Genomic DNA, 23,947 nt, shown 5'->3' with positions numbered 1-23,947 from the left:
CTGAGAGCAAAAGGAGGGGGACTGAATAAAGTTATGAGAGTCATAGCTGGGTAGACAGCTAGAGATTGCATCTCTTGGTAGAGGTTTTCAAAACTACAGGTTTTAAGTTAAGAGGGAGAAGGTTTATGGGGAATCTGAGTAGTACATTTTTCACATAAAGGATAGCTGGTATCTGAAATGAGCTGTCAGAAGAGGTGGTGGTGAAGTTAGGAACAATAACACTAATGAGGCATCCGGACGGGTACTTGAATGACAAGGCCAAGAGAGATATGAAATTAATGCAGAAAAGTGAAATTAGCTCAGATAAGTAGGCTGGTCAGCATAGATGCTAATCAGCTCTGTGACTCCAAATGCTTGAAACCTACAGTACTGTGCAAAAATCTCACACACACACACATATTATACATACACTCACACATACACATACACACATCTTTACACAGTACTGTAGTAATTTTATGTATTGCACTGTACTGCTGCGCAAAAAAAAACATGACATATGAAAGTGATGATAAACCTGACCCTGGTATGGGATTGAGACTAGAAAGGGGGCAGGGAAAGGGGAAGGAAGGGGGAGGGGAAAAGCAGGAAGCATCAGAGAGACATTCTGTAATGATCAATAAACAAATGACTTTGCTTGGTGCCTCAGAGCTGGTTGTGTCTGCACCTGCGTCACCCTCCGTCCCTGGCACTCCTTTGCCACCTGATCCATGCCCCCCACCCCACCGTGGCACACCCCCTTCGCTACTCCTACCATCCTTTGTTCCCGCCAGATTTACAAACTTGCACTCTGCTGCTCGTTGACAAATAAAGTACTGTTCAAAAGTCTTATAAACAACTAAAGTGCACAAGACTTTTGCACAGTACTGTATATACAAAGCAAACATCATGGATATCAAATATGCTTGCTTAATTTTAAAACAACTTACAGTTATTCAGTGACTTTAAAGTGCCTATGAATTTTACATATTCATAGACCGGAGGTTCTTTAGGATATATTGTTCCTCTGAGCATATGGCAACAGAATTCAAGATGATTGTTGGCTGTAAAAAACACAAACTATTTAAATATATTAAGGAAATGCAAACAATAGCAAACAATCTCCAAAGGACTTTTATTTGGGGATTAAGATTCGTTGTTAGAATAGAAATATTCTAAATCACCAACAGCAGAAAACTGTAGTAGATATTGAAAAAAAATTACTGATAATCCAAAGTAAAAGTTTCTATTTGAAGCTACTTGGAAGGTACTTCCAAGTTAAGAATGAAGAAACTTAACAGGAGTTAACAAATTATCTTCCTCGATGCAAAATTTTACACCCATCACTAGGATTCAGATTTAAGTCACGTCCTTAGAGAGCAAAGTTTTCAAGCAAGTTAAAATACTTAAAATTAAATAAACACAAAAAACTGCAAATTATCTTCTGTAGCAATCCTCAAATAGTAGCTTCTGGGGAAAAGAAAGAAATCTTCCCTGATGATCTTCTTTAAATAAAATCAGTTAAGGCCGAATTAGAATTTTGACCAACCAACAATCTACTGCGTCTCAACATTCCTTAGAAATTGGTAATTCACTAACCATATGACTTTGATGGTTAGTACGATCCCGAAGTGACAAATGAGAGGGTGTTAACAATGATGGCTATCGGGAGTGTATTGTTACTGTTACTGAAAGGACCAACAGACAAAGTTGTTTTCCATCTGAAGACGTGAATAACTTACTTGTGCAAGCATGTTAGCTTGCAATAAAAATTAATTCCAATGCCACAGAAGTACCAATGAATTCTGATATAGCGGTTCATCTGTATTCTTTCTATAATCTATAACCTTTATCTTGGTAGAACATCAGTCGGTTAAAATAGTCCATGAATGCTACAGAGCTTGATTTCACACGAATATCTGAATTCTGCCATTATTCCAAAATCAACAATGCATCAGAATTTCATTGTGCTGTAAGATCAAAAGTTTGATTTATTGCTGTTAAACTGATACGTGGCTGTGGTCCAGCACTTAACAATTAGGTCACTGGATGAAACGACGATAGACTAGATGTCTGTCAAAAGCATCCTTCAGTTTTGTTTGGTGATACTTTGCACATTTGTTTTGTATCTGAATTTGTTCACAAGACAAGGATTAACTGATGGCCTATATTGGTTATATTTCAAACTAATGTTGAACCACAATATTATTTGAATATTTCGCTGCCAATCTGACATGTGTCATTCTGAATCAGATAAGTTTATTGTCATACATACCAATGAAATCCCTTGCTTACGTGTAGTTCATCAGGTATTAGAGACTATGCAAGAATAACTTCCTCAACTAAAAGGTTACGTCACCAAATTAAATAGGCATCAGACAAAATTGAATGGCAAACATCTGCTTCCAAAATTTAAAACAGTTTGAATAATGTGCTGTGTCATTTTCACTTTGAATTTTTTCCTTTTGAAATATTCCCTCATGAGGTATAGCAAAGAAAAACTAGTGCTTAGATAGGAAAAAATTAAATCACCACAATAATTATAACCTCCAGGAACACGGATATTTGATGTTCTGACACAGGTATCCAAAGATTTATATCACATAACTCTCTCTATACATGAAAGTTACTTCTTTTATCCATAAAGAAAAAAAACTATAAAGGGAAAAAACAGATGGCAACAGTCATCATTAGCATGAAACACAAGGGTAAGCTACTTGAATGATTTCTTGCCATAAGATCATTATGAACCAATTCCTTCAGCATTTAATCAAATTCTATACTTAGGAATACAATCAAATATTCTGGGCACAGCACACATTAGATATTAAAAGTCTTGAAATAAAACACAGGTTACAAATTCAACGTATGATGAATTTTCTGGATACATTAATACCAGCTATTACCATTTTACAATTATCTTGGTGCAAACTTTCTCATTAGCAAGCACTCTTTTTCAAATGTCTATCTTGCCCAAATTATTAAACAGTAGAATAGCACCCAAAACGTGCTTCTAATGAGATCTTCAACCACACTGATCTAAGTAATGACAGGTGCTGTTTTTTTAAAACACTAGCTTTCACTCGAACTGAAGACTCAAAATTAATGTTATTTAAAGGGCTAACCACTATAACTCTACATGCATTATCATTACACATACTCAAGGGATCACTGTTTCCCAGTAGGGCAGAGGTTTTGACCCTAGTTTGAAATCTTTGTTCTCAAACACTCTTTCCTTTAGTCAACTACAAACTCTGCTGGCACACTGAAGTCGATAGTGAATTTTATCATCAATATCTACTTTCAAAGTCTTCCAAATCTATTGATGTTGGCTTGCTTATTTTTACAGTGGCTTTTACAGTGGCTTCTCCAAGGCCAAACATATTTAGCTTTGGCTCTTAATTAGACTTGACAGATTTCAGGAAGACCCTAAAACATTGACTTTTTATTCATCTCCATAGTGGCTCCCTAACCTGCTCAGTTTCTCCAGCGTTTTGTGTACATTACTCTGGATTTTCAGCATCTGGAGAATCTTCTGTATTCCAAGTCTCAGAAATATTTTTCCCTACATATCGATATTGCATCTTAAAGTTTGCTAATCACAACTGCATCAATGATACACCATTTCACCAAACATGATTTCTCAACCAGAACACAGCAGCAGACAAACTAACACAGGGATTTGCTTGAATGGAAACTTTCTCAGAGTGTAGAAATTTAAATACTTTGCTCATATCCAGTAAAAACGCTCCCCAGCAACTTCCTACCAAGAGCACTTGATTAGACCTGGAAGTTCCTTGTTAGAGTGGCTCCTTTGAACAGAAGGCATTCTTCCTGTGGGTGGTATGATCCATCAGCCTCTCAAAAACCTTTTCAAAAAGAATCAATAATCACCAAGGCAACAATGAGTGAAGTAAACTGCAGCCACTTGTGGTTGGATAAAATATCGGTGGTACTATGTGCATGTGCCTTCAAGGGCTAGCTGATGAGTTCAGCTGTCTAAGTACTTGCAGTAGTGCAGCTCCTGAAACCAAATCACATTATACTACAAACCTAATGTTTTTCTTTATCAATCAACATAAAAGAACTTTGTTTTAGAAACATAGAAAACCTACAGCACAACACAGGCCCTTCAGCCCACAAAGCTGTGCCAAACATGTCCTTACCCTAGAAATTACCGAGGCTTACACAGAGCACTATATTTTTCTAAGCTCCACGTAGTCATCCAAAAGTCTCTTAAAAGACCCCATCGTATCTGCCTCCACCACGGATGCCAGCAGCCCATTCCACACACTCACCACTCTCACCACTCACCACTCTCTGAGTAAAAGACATCCCTGACATCTCCTCTGTACCTACAACCAAGCACCTTAAAACTGTGCCCGCTCGTGCTAGCCATTTCAGCCCTGGGAAAAAGCCTCTGACAGTCCACACAATCAATGCCTTTCATCACCTAATACACCTCTATCAGGTCACCTCTCATCTTCCATCTCTCCAAGGAGAAAAGGCCGAGTTCACTCAACCTATTCTCATAAGGCATGCTCCCCATTCCAGGCAACATCCTTGAAAATCTCCTCTGCACCCTTTCTATGTTTTCCACATTCTTCCCGTACTGAGGCGACCAGAACTGAGCACAGTACTCCAAGTGGGTTCTGACCAGGGTCCTATACAGCTGCAACATTACCTCTCTGCTCCTAAACTCAATCCCACGATTGATGAAGGCCTATGCACCGTATGCCTTCTTAACCATAGAGTAAAGCTGTGCAACACACATCAAAGTTGCTGGTGAACGCAGCAGGCCAGGCAGCATCTCTAGGAAGAGGTACAGTCGACATTTCAGGCCGAGACCCTTCGTCAGGACTAACTGAAGGAAGAGCTAGTAAGAGATCTGAAAGCGGGAGGGGGAGGGGGAGATCCAAAATGATAGAAGACAGGAGGGGGAGGGATGGAGCCAAGAGCTGGACAGGTGATTAGCAAAAGGGATATGAGAGGGTCATGGGACAGGAGGCCCACGGAGAAAGAAAAGATGGGGGGGAACCCAGAGGGTGAGCAAGGGGTATAGTCAGAGGGACAGAGTGAGAAAAAGGGGAGAGTGAGAAAGAATGTGTGTATATAAATAAATAACGGATGGGGTACGAGGGGGAGGTGGGGCATTAGCGGAAGTTAGAGAAGTCAATGTTCATGCCATCAGGTTGGAGGCTACCCAGACGGAATATAAGGTCTTGTTCCTCCAACCTGAGTGTGGCTTCATCTTTACAGTAGAGGAGGCCGTGGATAGACATATCAGAACGGGAATGGGACGTGGAATTAAAATGTGTGGCCACTGGGAGATCCTGCTTTCTTTGGCGGACAGAGTGTAGGTGTTCAGCAAAACGATCTCCCAGTCTGCATCGGGTCTCGCCAATATATCGAAGGCCACATCGGGAGCACTGGACGCAATATATCACCCCAGCCGACTCACAGGTGAAGTGTCGCCTCACCTGGAAGGACTGTCTGGGGCCCTGAATGGTGGTAAGGGAGGAAGTGTAAGGGCATGTGTTGTTCCACTTATAAGGATAAGTGCCAGGAGGGAGATCAGTGGGGAGGGATGGGGATTTCTCTGTCCTCCCTCACCTACGAGGGAACACCTATGCTCGCTGAACACCTATGCTCTGTCCGCCAGAGAAAGCAGGATCTCCCAGTGGCCACACATTTTAATTCCACATCCCATTCCCATTCTGATATGTCTATCCATGGCCTCCTCTACTGTCAAGATGAAGCTACACTCAGGTTGGAGGAACAACACCTTATATTCCGTCTGGGTAGCCTCCAACCTGATGGCATGAACATTGACTTCTCTAACTTCTGTTAATGCCCCTCCTCCTCTTCTTACACCATCCCTTATTTATTTATTTATTTATTATTTTTTTTCCCCTTTCTTTCTCTTTTTTTCTCCCTCTGTCCCTCTCACTATATTTTCCTCTGATGCTCCCCTCCCCCTTTCTTTCTCCCTAGGCCTCCCGTCCCATGATCCTCTTCTTTCTCCAGCCTTGTATCCCTTTTGCCAATCAACTTTCCAGCTCTTAGCTCCATCCCTCTCCCTCCTGTCTTCTCCTTTCATTTCAGATCTCCCCCTCCCACTTTCAAATCTCTTACTATCTCTTCTTTCAGTTAGTCCTGACGAAGGGTCTCGGCCCAAAATGTTGACTGTACCTCTTCCTATAGATGCTGCCTGGCCTGCTGCGTTCCACCAGCGTTTTGTGAATAATGGTTTGGGGTTGCTTTGCTGGCTCATGACCCGGACAGCTTGCAGTTGTTGAGGGAATAATAAATTCAAAATTGTATCAAGACAGAGTTGACTTAGAGGGAAAGATTGAACAGGTTAGGACTTCATTCCTTGGAGTGTAGAAGAATGAGGGGAAATTTGATAGAAGTTTACAAAATTATGAGGGTATAGACAGAGTAAATGCGAGTAGGCTCCTTCCATTTAGATTAGGAGAGATAAATACGAGAGAATATGGCTTTAGGGTGAAAGGGGAAAGGTTTAGGGGGAAATCTTCACTCAGAGAGTGGTGGGAGTATGGAACGAGCTGCCATCTGATGTGGTGAATGCACGCTCACTCTTAAGTTTTAAGAATAAATTGGATAGGTACATGGACGGGAGAGATCTGGAGGGTTATGGACTGGATGCAGGTCAATGGGACTAGCAGAATAATGTTTCAGCACAGACGAGAAGGGCCGAATGGCCTGTTTTCTGTGCTGTGGTGTTCTATGGTTCTATGGTTCTAAGACATTCTACAGTAGAATGTCAGGGTAGTGGTCCATCACCTAAAGCTTAATAGAAGCTGAACAATGCAAGAAAGGCAAGAGTAAATCAACAACAGAAAGGTTTAAAAAGAAGAAAATTTGTATTTTGGAATGGCCAAGTCAAAGTACTGACCTTAATCCTATAGAAATGTTGTGGAAGTACCTGAAGCGAGAAGTTCATGCAAAAAAGCCCACCAACATCCCAGAGTTGAAGTAGTTTTGTAAGGCAGAATGGCCTAAAATTCCTCCAAGTTACTGGAAATGTTTGGTTTAAGTTATTACTGTACTGAAAGCAAAAGTTCACCTACTTTTTTCAATACATTGGATCATTTTTCTCAATAAATAAATGAGCAAGTATAATTTTTGTGTTACTTATTTAACTGGGTTTTCTTTATCCAGTTTTAGGACTTATGTGAAGATCTGATAACATTATTTATGCAGAAAGAGCAAATTCTATAGGTTTCACAAACTTTCTAGCACCACTGTATAACTGTGAGGATAAGTACAGCTCCAATGCCATATTGAACCTTGCTGACGACACCACTGTTGTTGGTCAAATCAAAGGTGGTGATGAATCAGTATATAGGAGCGAAATGGAAAATCTGACTGAATGGTGCTACAACAACTTCTCACTCAAAGCCAGCAAAAACAAACAGCTGATTATTGATTACAGGAAGCGGGACCTAAAGGTCCATGAGTCAGTCTTCATTAGGGGACGAGAGGTGGAGAGAGCCAGTAACTTCAAATTCCCCGATCATTATCATTTCAGAAGATCTGTCCCGGGTCAGCACAGATGTGCTATCACAAAGAAGGCACAGCAGTGCCTCTACTTCCTGACAAGTTTGCAAAGATTTGGCAGTTCATCCAAAACTTTAACATACTTCTGTAGATGCACCGTAGACAGAATACTGACTGGTTGCAACATGGCCTTGTATGAAAGCACCAAGTGCCCTTGAACAGAAAACCCTACAAAAAGTAGTGAATATACAACCCCATCTATCACCATTGAGCAAGGAACACTGTTGCAGGAAAGCAGCATCCATCATCAAGGACCCCCACCATCCCGACCATGTTTTCTTCTTGCTGCTGCCATCAAGGAGGTGGTACAGGAGCCTTTGGTCCCACACCACCAGGTTCAGGAACAGTTATTAGCCTTCAACCACAGTGGATAACTCCATTCATTCCAACACTGAACTGATTCCATCACCTACAGACTCACTTTCAAGAACTCTGCATTGTGTTCTCAATATTATTACTTAGTTATTATTGCAATGTATTTAATATTTCTGTAATATTTCAGTAATGTTGTAAACATATTGTTTGATTAGTCATTCTTTGTTTACATAATTCAACATGAGTTACATATAAGACATACGTGAATGTGAGCACCTCATTAAAAGAAAAAGTAAGTAGGCAAATCATATACCAGCACCTTGTTTTTCTTTCAATCAGTTTCTGGAGCTACAAAGCATACCAGTGTTGACAAAGAAGCTTTAATACGAACCTGAGAGGACTGCCTACCTGTTGAAGTGCAGCATATTTTTCTTCAGGAGAGAGAGAGAGAGAGAGAGAGACGTTTGCATTTTAAAAAGCGTGGCACGTTTTTCTTTGGAATGGGAGAGAGACATTTGCATTTAAAAAAAGTACAGCATATTTTTCTTCAGAGGGCAAAAGAAATATTAGAGTTTAAAAAAGGCAGAAAGCAGATTAAATTAACAAACAATGAGTACATCCACGGGTTCATAAATACTGAGTACCAAGTGACAATAACAAGTTTAAAAAAGCAGAAATGAGTGGCTATATTGTAAAGATAGACAAGCTAAATTGCACAACAAGTAACGAGATGATGAATTGAGCAGTGCTTTGAAACAAGTGAAATAGTTGACGAAAAACAAGCAGCACTATTGCTGAGTACAATGGGTGACAAAGCATGCAATTTACATAGAAGGTTAACTGTTCCAACCAAAATAGCTAAAATGAGCTTTGCTATTATCATGAGCGTAAGCAGAAACATTTAGAACCAAAATTACTGTTGATTGCAGAACATAGTAGGTTTCATAAGCAAAATCAAAAAGGACTGTCCATTTCAGCTTACGTGGCTGAATTAAATAAATTGTCTGAGCATTGCCATTCAGTGATGGGCTGAATAATACACCGAGAGATCAATTAGTTCGTTGAATCTTACAAAGCAGCATTCAAAAACAGCTCCTAACTGAAGCACAAGTCTTGCCTGCCAAGCAGAGTGACCACCCCCCCACCCCCACCCCCCACAAATGTCAGGAAAGACATTATTGTTATGTTTTCTAACCTCAAAACAATAAAGTAATTCAAAGGAAGACACGAGAGTCCAAAATGTGAATCTAACTTTGTGCTTACTTTAAGTGAGGTGCACACCTATCATGTGGTAGCATGATGATGTATGCAATTCATGTATTTATACATATAACCCATAATGAATTATTTAAACTAAGAATGCTTAATCAATACTTGATACAAGATTATTCAAATACTTTACTTTATTGTCACCAAACAATTGATACTAGACCGTACAATCATCACAGTGATATTTGATTCTGCACTTCACGCTCCCTGGAGTACAAATGGATAGTAAATATTAAAAATTTAAATTATAAATCATAATAGAAAATAGAAAAGGGGAAGTAAGGTAGTGCAAAAAAAAACTGAGAGGCAGGTCCGGATATTTGGAGGGTACGGCCCAGATCCGGGTCAGGATCTGTTCAGCAGTCTTATCACAGTTGGATAGAAGCTGTGCCCAAATCTAGCCGTACGAGTCTTCAAGCACCTGAGTCTTCTGCCAGAGGGAAGAGGGATGAAAAGTGTGTTGGCTGGGTGGGTCATGTCCTTGATTATCCTGGCAGCACTGCTTCGACAGCGTGTGTAAAGTAAGTCCAAGGATGGAAGATTGGATTGTGTGATGTGCTGGGCTGTATTCACCATCTTCTGCAGCTTCTTCCGGTCTTGGACAGGACAACTTCCATATCAGGTTGTGATGCACCCTAGAAGAATGCTTTCTACGGTGCATGTATAAAAATTAGTGAGGGTTTTAGGGGACAGGCCAAATTTCTTTAGTTTTCTCAGGAAGTAAAGGCGCTGGTGGGCCTTCTTGGCAGTGGACTCTGCTTGGTTGGACCAAGTCAGGTCATTTGTGATATTGACCCTGAGGAACTTAAAGCTTTTGACCTGTTCCACTTGCGCACCACTGATGTAAATGGGGTCGTGCAGTCCGCTATTCTTTCTGAAGTCAACAACCAATTCCTTCGTCTTGCTGACGTTGAGGGATAGGTTATTGTCTTCACATCATGCCACCAGGTTCTTAATTTCCTCTCTGTACTCAAACTCATCATTACCCGAGATACGGCCTACAATTGTGGTGTCATCAGCAAACTTATATATTGAGTTTGATGGAAACTTGGCTACACAACATGGGTGTACAGTGAGTACAGCAGGGGGCTGAGTACACAGCCTTGTGGGGCACCAACACTCAGAGTGATTGTAGAGGAGAGCTTGTCCCCCATTTTTACGGCCTGGGTCCTGTCTGTGAGGAAGCTGAAGATCCAGCTGCAGATCTGACTGCTAAGGTCCAGGTTCCGGAGCTTAGGAATCAGTTTACTTGGAATGATGGTATTAAAGGCAGAGCTGTAGTCAATGAAAAGGAGCCTTATGTATGCGTCTTTATTCTCCAGGTGTTCTAAGGAGGAATGTAGGGCCAGAGAGATGGCATCTGCCGTTGACCTGTTGCTCCGGTAGGCGAATTGCAAAGCGTCGAGGTTGACCGGTAGGCTGTGGTTGATGTATGCCATAACCAATCTCTCAAAGCACTTCATAGCAATTGATGTCAGAGCCACAGGTCGATAGTCATTCAGGCATGCCACCTTGCTCTTCTTCGACACCAGGATTAACGTTGCCTTCTTAAAACACGAGGGGATCTTAGACTGAAGCAAGGAGCAGTTGAAGATGTCAGCAAACACTCCATCTAGCTCGCTTGCACAAGCCCGGAGAATCCATCCTGGGATGCCATCTGGGCCCGTCGCCTTCCTTGGATTTACCTTCAGGAAGGCCCTTCTAACATCCTCCTCGGTGACGATGAATCTCGATGCCACCAGGTCCGGTTCATCCAGAGGGAGCGGGACGCTCTTTTGTTCGAATCTTGCATAGAATACATTAAGTTCGTCAGGAAGAGAAGCGCCACAGTTATTGATATTCCCAGCCTTTTCTTTGAGCCCAGTGATCTCATTTAGACCCTGCCATAGTCTACTGGCATCCCTTTGGCTAGCCTGGGCTTCCAACTTGGCTCGATATTGCCTCTTGGCACCCTTAATGGCTTTCCGGAGTTCACGCCTGGATTCCGTGTAGCGACTGGTATCCCTGGACCTAAAAGCCACAGCTCTAGCCTTCAAAAGGGACTTGACCTCATAATTCATCCAAGGTTTCCAGTTAGGGAATATCCGGATCGTCTTGCGAGACACACAGTCCTCTGTGCATTTCCAGATAAAGTCCGTGACAGCTGAGGCATACTCATCGAGGTTAGCTGCCGAGTCCTTGAATACTAACCAGCCCACCGACTCAAAGCAATACTACTGAAATATTAAATACACTACTCTCCCCTTGCTTAGTTATAAACTCTAACTCAATAGAGAATGCATCTCAACTATATACAGTATATTATACAATACAACTACTATATAGATATCCACAGTATAGTAAATTTTCAATTGTCCCATTCAGGCCTGAAGATTTAAATCGCTGTGGAGGCCATCTTACTCTTGTGGGATAACACCTTTCCTGACAAGGGGCATTTGTAGGCTTGGCAGGTGAGACTTGTGGGACAACATCTTTCCTGACAAGGGGCATTTATAAGCTTGGCAGTTGAGACTCGTGGCTGTGACCTCAATCTCAGGATCCGGGGCCTCCGTTGTGGTGGTTGTAGGAGTTGACTCTGAGATGGCCAGAAATCGTTCTGACAGCTCTGGACACCTTTCTTCTCCTCCCTTTCCTTCTTGCTTGTGCATCTTAGACCATGAGACCCAAGAGCAGAATTGGGCCATTTGGCCCTTTCAGTCTGCTCCAGCATTTCATCATGGCTGATCCATTTCCCTCTTAACCACATTCTCTTGCTTTTTCCTCATAACCTTTCATGCCTTGACCTATCGATCTCCACCTTAAATGTACCCAGTGACCTGGCCTCCACAAAAGCCCGTGGCAACAAATTCCACAGATTTAGCACCCTCTGGCTAAAAAAAAAATCCTCAACTCTGTTCTAAATGGACATCCCTCTATTTTGAGGCTGTACTCTCTGTTCCTCAACCACCCTACCAAAGGAAATATCCTCTTCACATCCACTCTATCAAGGCCTTTCAACATTGAACATGCTTCAATAAGAGCCCAACCCCTTCTAAATTCTAGCAAGTACAGGCACAGAGACTTCAATCACTGCCCATATAACAACCCTTTCATTCTCAAGATTACCTTGATTTTGGGAAGGTGTATTCAGCTCACTGGAGTAATCTCTTATTAATCCTTCTATTGCTCCCTTTATAATCTGATGTATCCTCTGTTTTTACTCCTTTCTTTTTCACCTTCCATCCATCTAGCTAGGCTTTGGTCTTGGCATCTACTGTTACAGAGACATTGTTCATACAATCTTAATGCACACAGAGTAGATTCTGCTTCTTTACTCACAAAAGCCAACGGCTTGCATCTTTCCCGAAGGCCTTCAAGCTCTTAAAACCAAGCCACATTTCGCAAGTAACTGCCTGATTAACAAAGCAGATGTTACCTACAAAAACTATGGTATTCGGACCACTGCTTTTGTCACTTTCACGCTTTCTCTGAGCAGGATGGTCCTTCCTTGGTCAAATATGTTTTCCAAACACAGAAGCAGAGGTTGGCGCCAACACCTAATTGTCCTCTGCTGGGCAATGGGTTATGGTGTTCAGCCTGGATAGATTTGTGGAATTGTCCAGTACCTTTCTTAATTTGCTTTCAGTTGACTCTTTTGCTGAGGAATTGTAGTGGATGAACCTCCAACCAGGTTGTAGTTGTCTTGGCCAATCACGTCCCTCACAATGCTGGACCTATGCTTTTACCACATACAAGCCCAATGTGGCTTATTGGTTGTTGTATTTTACTGTTAGAAATGTCATTCCCACAGAGGTTATTTTTCTCCAGTGCAAGTTATTCATTCAATATCCACAGGCTTCTTTGAAATGCCTCTCGAGCTCATTTTGTAGAATGACTGAAACAACTGAACCAGTGTCTAATTCCATTTTAATCAATTTGCCGTTCACCTCTGGTGCAAGCCATATTGCTTGTCTGTTGTTAGTTTTCACATATTAAATTTCAAGCCTACACAGTCCTGTGTCATCTCCTCCATCAGACTATTCATCAACCGCTTGCAGATTGGTGCTCTTTCAGAAACTGCAACTTGACTTTTTCGCTTTTTCTCTTCTCTGTACCGTTCATCTATTTTTGACTGTCAGCATTTTCTTTATATGTGTCCTATTTTGTTGCATTTTCTGCAAGTTTTACCTTTAAACCTGCTGATGTATGCAAAACCCAGCCACAACAGTAACACAATTTGTTCAGTAGGCCGGTTTTTGTTCATACACTGCAATTCTGTTCAGGTTCACTTTCATTCCTGATTGCAACTCAACTGTGTCTTTGTCTGCGGTTTCAATTGAAACAGCGATTTCAACTGCTCTTCTAAATGTAAGCGGTGCTTCAGTTGGGAGATATTTTTGAATGATTTCTTGTAAAATTCCGCAAACTAAACAATCTCTCAGTGCATCACTAAGCCCATTATTGAACTGACAATGCTCAGACAATTTCTTCAATTCAGCCATGTGTGCTGAAATGGACTCCCCCTTCTTTTTGATTCTGCGTATGAAACTTAAGGCATTCTGCAATCAACAACAGCTTCAGTTCTAAACGTTCCTGCATTACTTTGACAATATCAGCAAAGCTGATTTCTGCTGGTTTGGTTGGAGCAGTCAAACCAAAGCAAATTGTCTGCCTTTAAACCCAATGCAACCGTTTCTCGTTGGCCATTTCACTTGTTTCAAAATACTGTTCTCAGGGTGTATGTATGTATATATTCTCCAGTATCTTTTGTGTAATCAAATGTGTCATTTTTTCTGACATAGCCAGTGATTTTTGACTTACTTTAAAAACCTAATTGTGTCTTCCCTTCCAAAGAACCTGTGCTGAGCTGCTTGTTTTACTTGCAGCATTTTTTTTTTAAGTTCAAACATCTCGCTGTGCTTAAACAGGTTGAAAGCCATTTCAGGTTCATTTTAAAAATACTTTGCCACCAATGTTATGTTTTGTATCTTCGAAACATTAACTAATTCAAAGACACAAAAGTCCGAAATGTGAGTCTAACTTCGAGTTTAAGTGAGGCGCGCACACCTATCACGTGGTACTGTGATTTCATATGCAATTGATGTATTTGTACATATAAACCCATAATTATTTAAATGGACAAGAATGTTTAATCAACTATAATATATATTATAGCCACACACACACCTCAAATATTATTGATATTAAATACACAATAGTTATCCCGTAAGAGCAAGAAATCCTCCATAGCAATTAAATCTTTAGGCTTGAATAGGACCACTTAAAATTTAATATGCTGTGGATGTTTACATTGTAGATGTATTATAGAGTTTACTGTGTATACAATGCCTATAAAAAGTATTCACCCTCCCTTGGAACTTTTCATGTTTTATTATTTTACAACATTGATTTACAACAGTGATTTAATTTAGTTTGTTTTGACACTGATCAACAGTAAAAGACTCTGTTGTGTCAAAGTGAAAACGGATCTCTACAAAGTGATCTAAATTAATTACAAATACAAAACAAAGTTCAGAGGTTCAACTGTGGAGTACAGTTCAGTCAATCATCAAGAAATGGAAAGAATATGGTACAGCTGTAAATCTCCCTACAGCTGGCCATTCTCAAAACCTGACTGACTGTGCAAGAAGAGGACTAGAGAGGGAGGCCAGCCAAGAGACCTATGACAGCTCTGGAGGAGTTACAAGCTCCAGTGGCTGAGATGGGAGAGTCTGCACATACAACAACTGTTGCCTGGGTGCTTCACCAGTCACAGCTTTATGGGAGAGTGGCAAAGAGAAAACTACTGCTGGAAAAAAAAACTCACTTGAAATCTCAGCTGGAGTTTTTCCAGAAGGAATGTGGGAGACTGAAGTCAGCTAGAAGAACGTTCTCTGGTCTGATGAAACCAAAATTCAGCTTTTTGGCCATCAGACTAAACACTATGTTTGGCATAAGCCATACACCACACATCATCAAAAATACACTATCCCTACCATGAAACATACATCATGCCGAGGGAATGCTACCCTGCAGCAGACCCTGGAAGCCTTGAGGGCAAAATGAATGCAACAAAATACAGGGAAATCCTGATGCAGTCTCCAAGAGAACTGCGACTTGGGAGAATATTTGTTTTCCAGCAATACAATGATCCCAAGCACTAAGCCAAAGCTACACGGGGATGGCTTAAAAACAAAGTTGATGTCCTGGAGCGGCCAAGTCAGAGTCCAGACCTCAATCCAATTCAGATTTTGTAGCTAGACTTGAAAAGGCTATTCAATCACGATCCCCATGCAATCTGACAGAGCTTAAGCAGTTTTGTAAAGAAGAATGGGGAAGAATTGTAGTGTCCAGATGTGCAAAGCTGTTGGAGACCCATCCACGGAGACTCAAGGCTATAATTTCTGCCAAAGGTGCATCTATTAAATACTGGCTTGAAGGGGCTGAGTAATTATGCGATCAATTATTGTGTGTTTTATATTTGTCGTGAATTTAGATCATTTTGTAGAGATCTGTTTTCACTTTGACACAAAACAGTCTTTTTCTGTTGATTGTGTAAAGAAAAAGCAAAATTAAAACCACTGTGATTCAATGTCGTAAAACAATACCTTTTATAGGCTCTGTATACACAAGATGACTAGAGAACAATATGTTACATATTTAAGTTGAGATGCATTCTATAGCAAGTTAGATATTTGTAGCTAAACAAAGAGGAGTGTAGTATATTTAATATTTCAGTAATATTTGAGTATTATCAATATAGTTTACGCATTCATTTACATATTCATTATGGGTTACATGCAAGAAATACGTGAATGGCATACGTTATTACGCCATGCCATATGTAAGCTAGCCGGCTGGTGGCATAGTGGCATCAGCGCCAGACTTCGGAGCGAAGGCTCCCAAGTTTGCATCCAGCGGGTTTCCTTGCACACTTTCCATCCGTGCTGGGTTGAGCGTCAAGCTAGCAACTCGGCCTCGTAAAAATAAGAACGCCTGCTAAAAACCGCCGTCATGACGGCATCCCAATGACTCCACTCGAAGTTAAGGGCTTTCTTCTTCTACTTCATCATCATCATCATATGTAAGCGCCTCACTAAAAAAAAGACGAAGTAGATAAAACATATTCTGGCTCCTGGTTTACTTTTGACTAGTTTCTGGAGTTACAAACCATTACAATTATCATTTTGTTTTTCTTTTTGTAAGTGCAGAATTTGTTGTCTTTTGCACATTGGTTGCTTGTCTTTGTGTGTAGTTTTTCCGGTGATTCTATTGTGTTTTTTGTATCTACTGTGAATGTTCACACGAAAATGAATCTCAAGGTAGTCTATGATAAAAATATATGTAATTAGACAATAAATTTACTTTGAACTTTGAAGTACAGAGGGGATTTAGATTTTCTTCTGCATAAATCACAACAAGCTAGCAGATAGATCCAACAAGTATTGAAGACAGCGAAGAGCATTTTGGCCTTCACTGCAAAAAGGCTGGAATTTAACAATAGAAACATAGAAACATAGAAAATAGGTGCAGGAGTAGGCCATTCGGCCCTTCGAGCCTGCACCGCCATTTATTATGATCATGGCTGATCATCCAACTCAGAACCCCACCCCAGCCTTCCCTCCACACCCCCTGACCCCTGTAGCCACAAGGGCCATATCTAACTCCCTCTTAAACATAGCCAATGAACTGGCCTCAACAGTTTGCTGTGGCAGAGAATTCCACAGATTCACCACTCTCTGTGTGAAGAAGTTTTTCCTAATCTCGGTCCTAAAAGGCTTCCCCTCTATCCTCAAACTGTGACCCCTCATTCTGGACCTCCCCAACATCGGGAACAATCTTCCCGCATCTAGCCTGTCCAATCCCTTTAGGATCTTATACGTTTCAATCAGATCCCCCCTCAATCTTCTAAATTCCAATGAGTACAAACCCAGTTCATCCAGTCTTTCTTCATATGAAAGACCTGCCATCCCAGGAATCAATCTGGTGAACCTTCTTTGTACTCCCTCTATGGCAAGGATGTCTTTCCTCAGATTAGGGGACCAAAACTGCACACAATACTCCAGGCGTGGTCTCACCAAGGCCTTGTACAACTGCAGTAGTACCTCCCTGCTCCTGTACTCGAATCCTCTCGCTATAAATGCCAGCATACCATTTGCCTTTTTCACCGCCTGCTGTACCTGCATGCCCACTTTCAATGACTGGTGTATAATGACACCCAGGTCTCGTTGCACCTCCCCTTTTCCTAATCGGCCACCATTCAGATAATAATCTGTTTTCCTATTTTTGCCACCAAAGTGGATAACTTCACATTTATCCACATTAAATTGCATCTGCCATGAGTTTGCCCACTCACCCAACCTATCCAAGTCACCCTGCATCCTCTTAGCATCCTCCTCACTGCTAACACTGCCACCCAGCTTCGTGTCATCCGCAAACTTGGAGATGCTGCATTTAATTCCCTCATCCAAGTCATTAATATATATTGTAAACAACTGGGGTCCCAGCACTGAGCCTTGCGGTACCCTCTTGCAAAATATTTAATTTATCAAAATATAATAGACAAACTATTTCCAAAATATTATCTAACTAAGCTGCTTCTATTGTGATTTTGCCCTTCAATGTGTCAAACAGCTTTATCTACCTTCTCCAGACTATTTTTTCCTATGCTCCCCATAGACATCAAATAACTGATGAAACTCACTAAAGCTCTGCAAAGCTTCATAAATCTACAATGATTTAAGCTCCACCATACAATATGAACAGAATCACATCATTAATCAATTTAACAACCACTCTCTGAAAGAATAATACCCTTATTTCCAACAACTCAATCAAAATCTATTGTTTCTTTACAAGTCTGACAATTCGATTCTTTGATAACACCAAATACAAAAACTGACCTTTACATCTGGTTGATCAGGAAACATTAAATTATGTATTTCTACATTTCTACTTGAACAGTTCGTAGGGTGCGGGGGCGGGGGGGAAGTATAAAAATTAATCTCCATCTACACTTGTGAAGAAACAGATTTGATCAAAGACAGCTTGATGTAGCCAAGGGTTTCTATATTTTAAAAAAATCAAAGGTTTTCTGCCACACTGTTCCAGCCAATCTGTATCAACCAATGAGTTTAGGAATGATCCTTCATTCATTGTAGCAGAATACTTTTCCAATCATTTTTACGTGCAATTTTTATATCCTGGGTAGTAAAATGACGTCAAGGTATGAGAAGATGATGTGATTGCCTTTTTCTGAGGAGTCAAGAATGGTGAGCTAGGAACTCTATCACCATGGTACATACCCAAATGACTTCTCATTGCTGCAGTCATGAGCCTAATTTTTTTCTGCATCCTGCCCGTGTCTCCAATTGGATTTTCTGGGATGATATACCATTCCAGTGCTGTTGGGTAAACTCTTTTGTTGGCATTCTTAATTCTGAATGTTTCAAAATAAGCATTCAGGGCAGTGGAATTTTCTGTCTCAAGTTTTCTTTGCTTTAGAACCTTTTTTAAGTGGTATCCCTGAGAGGTGGTAAATTCCTAAACATAAATGCATTCCTTATCAAGATGCTAAATAGGGAGATTCCAGTCATAATATAGAGAGAAGTATTACATTTGTCCACACAAACAAGTAAAAACAATTTAAGAGTTGATAGTTGAATATGTAATAAACAGTAAAATGTTCAACTTTTATCAGCAAGACCAAAGAAATAATGGCCAAAGTGTTTTATTCACCACTGATATAGAATGGGCAATGACTGCAAAAGACATGAAAAAGCATGCAAGATTTTTCAATCTTCACATGTGCAGACCTTACCCCTGGTGGGTCTGTGTGTAGGAAACCTTAGGTGAAGGAGAAACATAGATCTGGTTATATTTACTCTGCATAAGATTTAATTCATTTTTAAAAAGCAATAAAAAGTGATGAAATACATTACAGCAATTCACTATTTCTGAACAGTTGTTCATCATCAACAATGCAGGCATTTGATAAGTAACAATCACTTAAAATTATTAAACTAAATATTTGTCATTCATGTGAATTATTGCTCTCTATGAACCATTCTCAGAAATAGAGAACATTGAAAATATAATAACACTCATCAGAGGAAATGCACAAGGATATTGCTAGTACTGGCAAATTCCAACAATGAGAGGCTCTCCAGACCAAACCTGTTTTCTTTAAAGCCAAGGTGGCTGAGGGGTAAGTTAATTGAGATATTAGTAGTTTCGGGAGGCCTAGAGAGGCTGCACATTTCCCTTAGCAATGACACAGCTAATAACAAATCTATGATATTCAGGTGAAAAATCTGAAGGAGTACCAGAATTATTTGAAGCAAAGAACAGGGAGACAGACTAGCCATAAAGGGCAGTGGAGATAGAAACCCTCAATATGCTTATTGTGTAGCTGGAAGTCACATATTTTTCAAAGATCAAAGGTCAGGATGTGGGAATAAAATAAACATCTCTACTCTAAGCAACATGGAATGGGAAGAATAGACTCTTTCACTGCCATACATTTCCATGAATTTCAGTGAAAACAAAGTTTTATTTGCTCTAGACATTTACAAAGAACTTTCAAAATGAAACACCTTTTTTTACAAGCACGAAGTGTTTACTTGTTAAAATATTATACTAATTAAAATCGGAATATAAATTGACTCGCTATTTTTTATATTTTTTAATTTTAAACACAGAAATATCAACTTCATGGACAACATTAATAAAACAGATCAGTTTACAATTATTGTACACTAATTCTAGTTTCAAACGGAAACTACCAAGAAGTTTTCAAAATAACAGTTTGAACACCTTACGCTAACTACAAGACCAACTGAAAATAGACCCTAGTATCCCTACAGAACTACTGTCCTTCCATCGCATTTATTTTGTGTAATACCAACTGGTAAGCAGCACAGCAAAAGTATTTAAAAGAAAGAAAAACATCCCAGCAAGCTAGCAGATCACTTACAGTTTAAATAATCTGGGATCAAAGAAGCACTTTCCAATATTTGAGAAGAGAGGAATTTATAAACTGTTGAATGCTCCACTTCGGGCAGAAAAGTCAGAAGATTTTGATCCAGAAGATCTGACTATGGAGAGACAAAGAAACAGTGTAAGGCCTACACATTAAAAAAAATGTCAAAATTCTAATCCCTTGAAAACAAGAATTGTTTCTGGATGTTTCCAGAACACTAGTAATATTTTACTTTTTAAACAAACTAGATATACAGTGCCTTGAAAACATATTCAGCCTCCAAACCTTTGTTCACATAAATGTGCATTGCAACCAGAGATTTTGATCTATTTATGCTCCTTTTTTCCCCACAGTAGAGCTCCAAAAAAAAACAGGGAAAATTGTAAGCATGAAAAACTAAATTGTCAGCAATTCAGAAGTATTTTGCCCAGTACTTAGTTGAACCACCTCTATCAGCTTTGCACAATGTGATGAAGCAAGATTTGCCCATTCGTCCTTGCAAAATTGCTCAAACTGTGCCAGGTTAGTTGCAGAACAGCGACGGACAGCAAACTTGAGGTCTTGCCAGAGATATTCAATCGGGTTAAGGTCTGGACTCTGACTGGGCCACTCAAAGGCATCAATTTTCTTTATTTGAAGCCACTCCATGGCAGTGCGATTTAGGTCATTGTCCTACTGAAAGATGAACTTCCTCCCTGGTTTAAGCTTTCTGGCAGAGGCTAGCAGGTTTTTATCCAGGAACTCTCTATATTTAGCAGCATTCATCTTCCCATCAATCCTGACTAGATTTTCAGTCCCTGTTGCTGAAAAGTATCCCCATAGTATGATGCTACATCCACCATACTTCATAGTAGGGATGGTGTTACCTAGCTGATACACATTATTAGATTTATGCCACACATACCACTTACTGTTGAGGTCAGAAAGTACTACTTTAGTCTCATTTGACAAGACCTACTTCCATATTTTTGCACTATCTTCTAAGTAATACTTTGCAAAGTCTTTATGGACCATGATATGCTCTTTTTTAGTGGTATATGTGGTGCAAATCTAATACTGCGCATCAGGGACTGGAAATCTGGTCAGGATTGATGGGAAGATGAATGCTGCTAAACACAGAGAGATCTTGGATAAAAACCTGTTAGCCTCTGCCAGAAAGCTTAAACTGGGGAGCAAGTTTATCTTTCAGCAGAACAATGACCCAAAGCACATTGCCAGAGCAACCAAGGAGTGACTTAAAATGAAGAAATTTGATGTCTTTGGGTGGCCCGGACAAAGTCCTGACGTTAACCTGATCAAACATCTCTGGCAACATCTTTGATTTCTCATCTTTTTGTTCCTGTCTTGATGAAGGGTCTCAAACCAGAATGTCAACTGTTCACTCTTTTCTCTCTCTTTTTTTAAATTTTATTTTTATTTGGATAAGGAGTTCACAATTATCATGTACTTTTTTCACACATATAACCTTTTCCATTTTTTATATGTATAAAACTACAATTATTTATACATTCTTAAGTACACATTGAGATGATATAAAAGCAAAATAAACATTTAAATAGATAATTATGTACTGTGGTAAATCTAACCTATTAGGCTAAGTAATGAAATTAGTTGTTAAGAAAAATGGTAATAATAGTTTCCATACAACCCTTCTGGACCATTTCCACTGGTCCAAAATGTTGCATACAAGCCTATATACCAACCATTGTAGGTGTTTATATCCCAATTTGTTCATGCTTGTTCCTGCCCGCAGACATAATTATCCAATCCCTATGTACTTATTTACTTAATTTTTTCATTTTTTTTATCCCTTTCCCAAATCTTTCCCTTTACTTGTGTTAATTCTCTATTTTCCAAAAAAAAACAACAAACATTTAGACTAGGGGTGCTTACGTTAGCAATATTACTGTGTTGATGAGAAGAGCAATATAAATCATTAGGAGAGTCATCTAAAGTCTGCTCGCATTGGGGTTATATATTCAATCCATTTATTCCAGATTTGATAAAATGTTTCTTTTTGAGTTCTCAGGGAGTAGGTCAACTTTTCCATTTTAAATATTTCCAAGATAATTTCGTACCAATCTTCTAATGTAGGTGGTATTGGATTTAGCCATTTTCTAGTGATTGATTTCTTACTTGCTGCTAAGAGGGCCTGCAGCAACTTTATATCTTCCTTCTGTTCAAGGAACAATACATGCCCCAAATAGAGCGTCTCAAAGTTCAGAGGTATCTGGGACCTAAGTACCTTAACTAATGTTCTATGAATACCTTCCCAAAATAGACTTAATTTAGGGCAATCCCAGAAAATATGAAAATGATTTGCCTCCTTAGAGCCGCACCTTCTCCAACACATCACATTTGTATCTTTATATTTTTCCTGATATGGGGTCTTGAAGTATCTTATAATGTTTTTCCAACAATGTTCTCTCCAAGTCAAAGAATTAGTCGAGGACCATTGAAAGCTGCAGATTTTCCCCCAAGCCTCCTCTGAAAGTACCAACCCCGCTTCTTTCTCCCACTTCTCTTTAATATACAGTGTATTTACATTTTTAGCATGGGAGAGTGCATTATATAGGCGAGAAACTGATTTACTAGGTATTGAACTGCAAGCCGAATTCAGAATCTTGAAAAATTCTAATTCTACTGTTGATAGGTCTGTTTACTCTTTTCAATACGTGCTGCCTGGCCTGCTGAGTTCCTCCAGCATTTTGTGTGTGTTGTTTGGATTTCCAGCACCTGCAGATTTTCTCTTGTTTACCTCTGGCAAGACCTTAAGATTGCTGATCACTGCCACTCCCCAACTAATACGGCACAGCTTGAGCAATATGGCAAGGGTGAATGGGTAAATCTTGTTCCATCACATTGTGCAAAGTTGGTAGAGACTTATCCAAAAAGGCTACTGCCTATTATATCTGCAACAGGTGGTTCAACTGAGCAAAAGGAGATGAATACTTTTCAACTGCTGGTCTTCACTTACTCAATTTTTAGTTCTTCAATTAGTTCTCAATTTCCCGTTTTTTTGGTTCTAATGTGAAAAAAGAAGCACGTGATTCACAAATAAAAATTCTCAGTTAAATTGATCAAAATCCCTGGTCGTAATACTCATTATGTGAATGAAGGGTTGGGGGTTGAATACTTTTTCAAGGCACTGTGTATGGCTCCAAGTTACAAGAAAGCTCCGTTCCTGAAAACTGTTCACAATCCAAACAGTTACCAGGTCAGAAGCGTGGCCGCTTGGCAATATATTTAAATACAAAGTATACACTAACCAGTAGTCAACCAACGTATTAACTCAGGTGTTCTCAAGTGTTCTCTGCAAGATGCAATGACATTGCTATGAACCATATTCCCACACAATAGTCCCACTGCAGAAGCCAACAAATTTATCATGCTAGTCACCCAGTTGCTTGTTCACACATATAGGCTATCCATATGCTGGGCATTCGTACTCTAGGGAGGACCTACATTTCTCTTTGTAGAAACATGCATTTTTTTTATATAAAGATTATCCTATTTACTGTGAAAGGGGATTCAAACTTTAATAAACCCACCACACATGCAAGTTGCCAAACAATGCGAAATAGACTTACTGGTAAATGTTCAAGTAAAGGAGTCACATTTTCTGACACATATATAATACTCCCATCAGTTGTCAATGCCATAAAAAAGCCATCTAATGCCTGCAAGGAGAATGAAAAATTATTTCATGCCATAGTGGCATTGTACTGGCTACAAAAGAACTCGGCAAAATTAAAACTTTTGTTAGTACTGCCAATGTTATATTCATGGGTATTCATGATGGTTGATTAACAATTGAATTTGAACTTGTTAATGAGAGAG

The 23,947-nt window shown here is 39.8% G+C and overlaps 1 protein-coding gene across 6 annotated transcripts in view; it reads right to left on the bottom strand.

Moving 5' to 3' along the window:
- clocka (clock circadian regulator a) overlaps nt 1–23,947 on the bottom strand; it is a 132,799-nt gene that overhangs the window by 60,369 nt on the left and 48,483 nt on the right. For 5 of the 6 annotated variants that reach the window (XR_010017354.1, XM_063043115.1, XM_063043116.1 and 2 more), the window contains exons 7-9: nt 23,698–23,787; nt 20,102–20,222; nt 930–1,043 (exon numbers count right to left, since the gene is read on the bottom strand). Coding sequence is in view for 5 of the 6 variants with exons in the window: in XM_063043115.1 (XP_062899185.1) it covers nt 930–1,043; nt 20,102–20,222; nt 23,698–23,787 (325 nt within the window). In the remaining variant the exon portion in view is untranslated. The remainder of the gene's footprint in view (nt 1–929; nt 1,044–20,101; nt 20,223–23,697; nt 23,788–23,947) is intronic. The other variant, XM_063043117.1, reaches the window with a different exon arrangement.

This window comes from Mobula hypostoma, chromosome 3 (genome assembly GCF_963921235.1).
Source record: "Mobula hypostoma chromosome 3, sMobHyp1.1, whole genome shotgun sequence".
Taxonomy (NCBI): domain Eukaryota; kingdom Metazoa; phylum Chordata; class Chondrichthyes; order Myliobatiformes; family Myliobatidae; genus Mobula; species Mobula hypostoma.
Note: the sequence above shows the minus strand (reverse complement) of the source record. Positions and strands in the feature narration are given on the sequence as shown.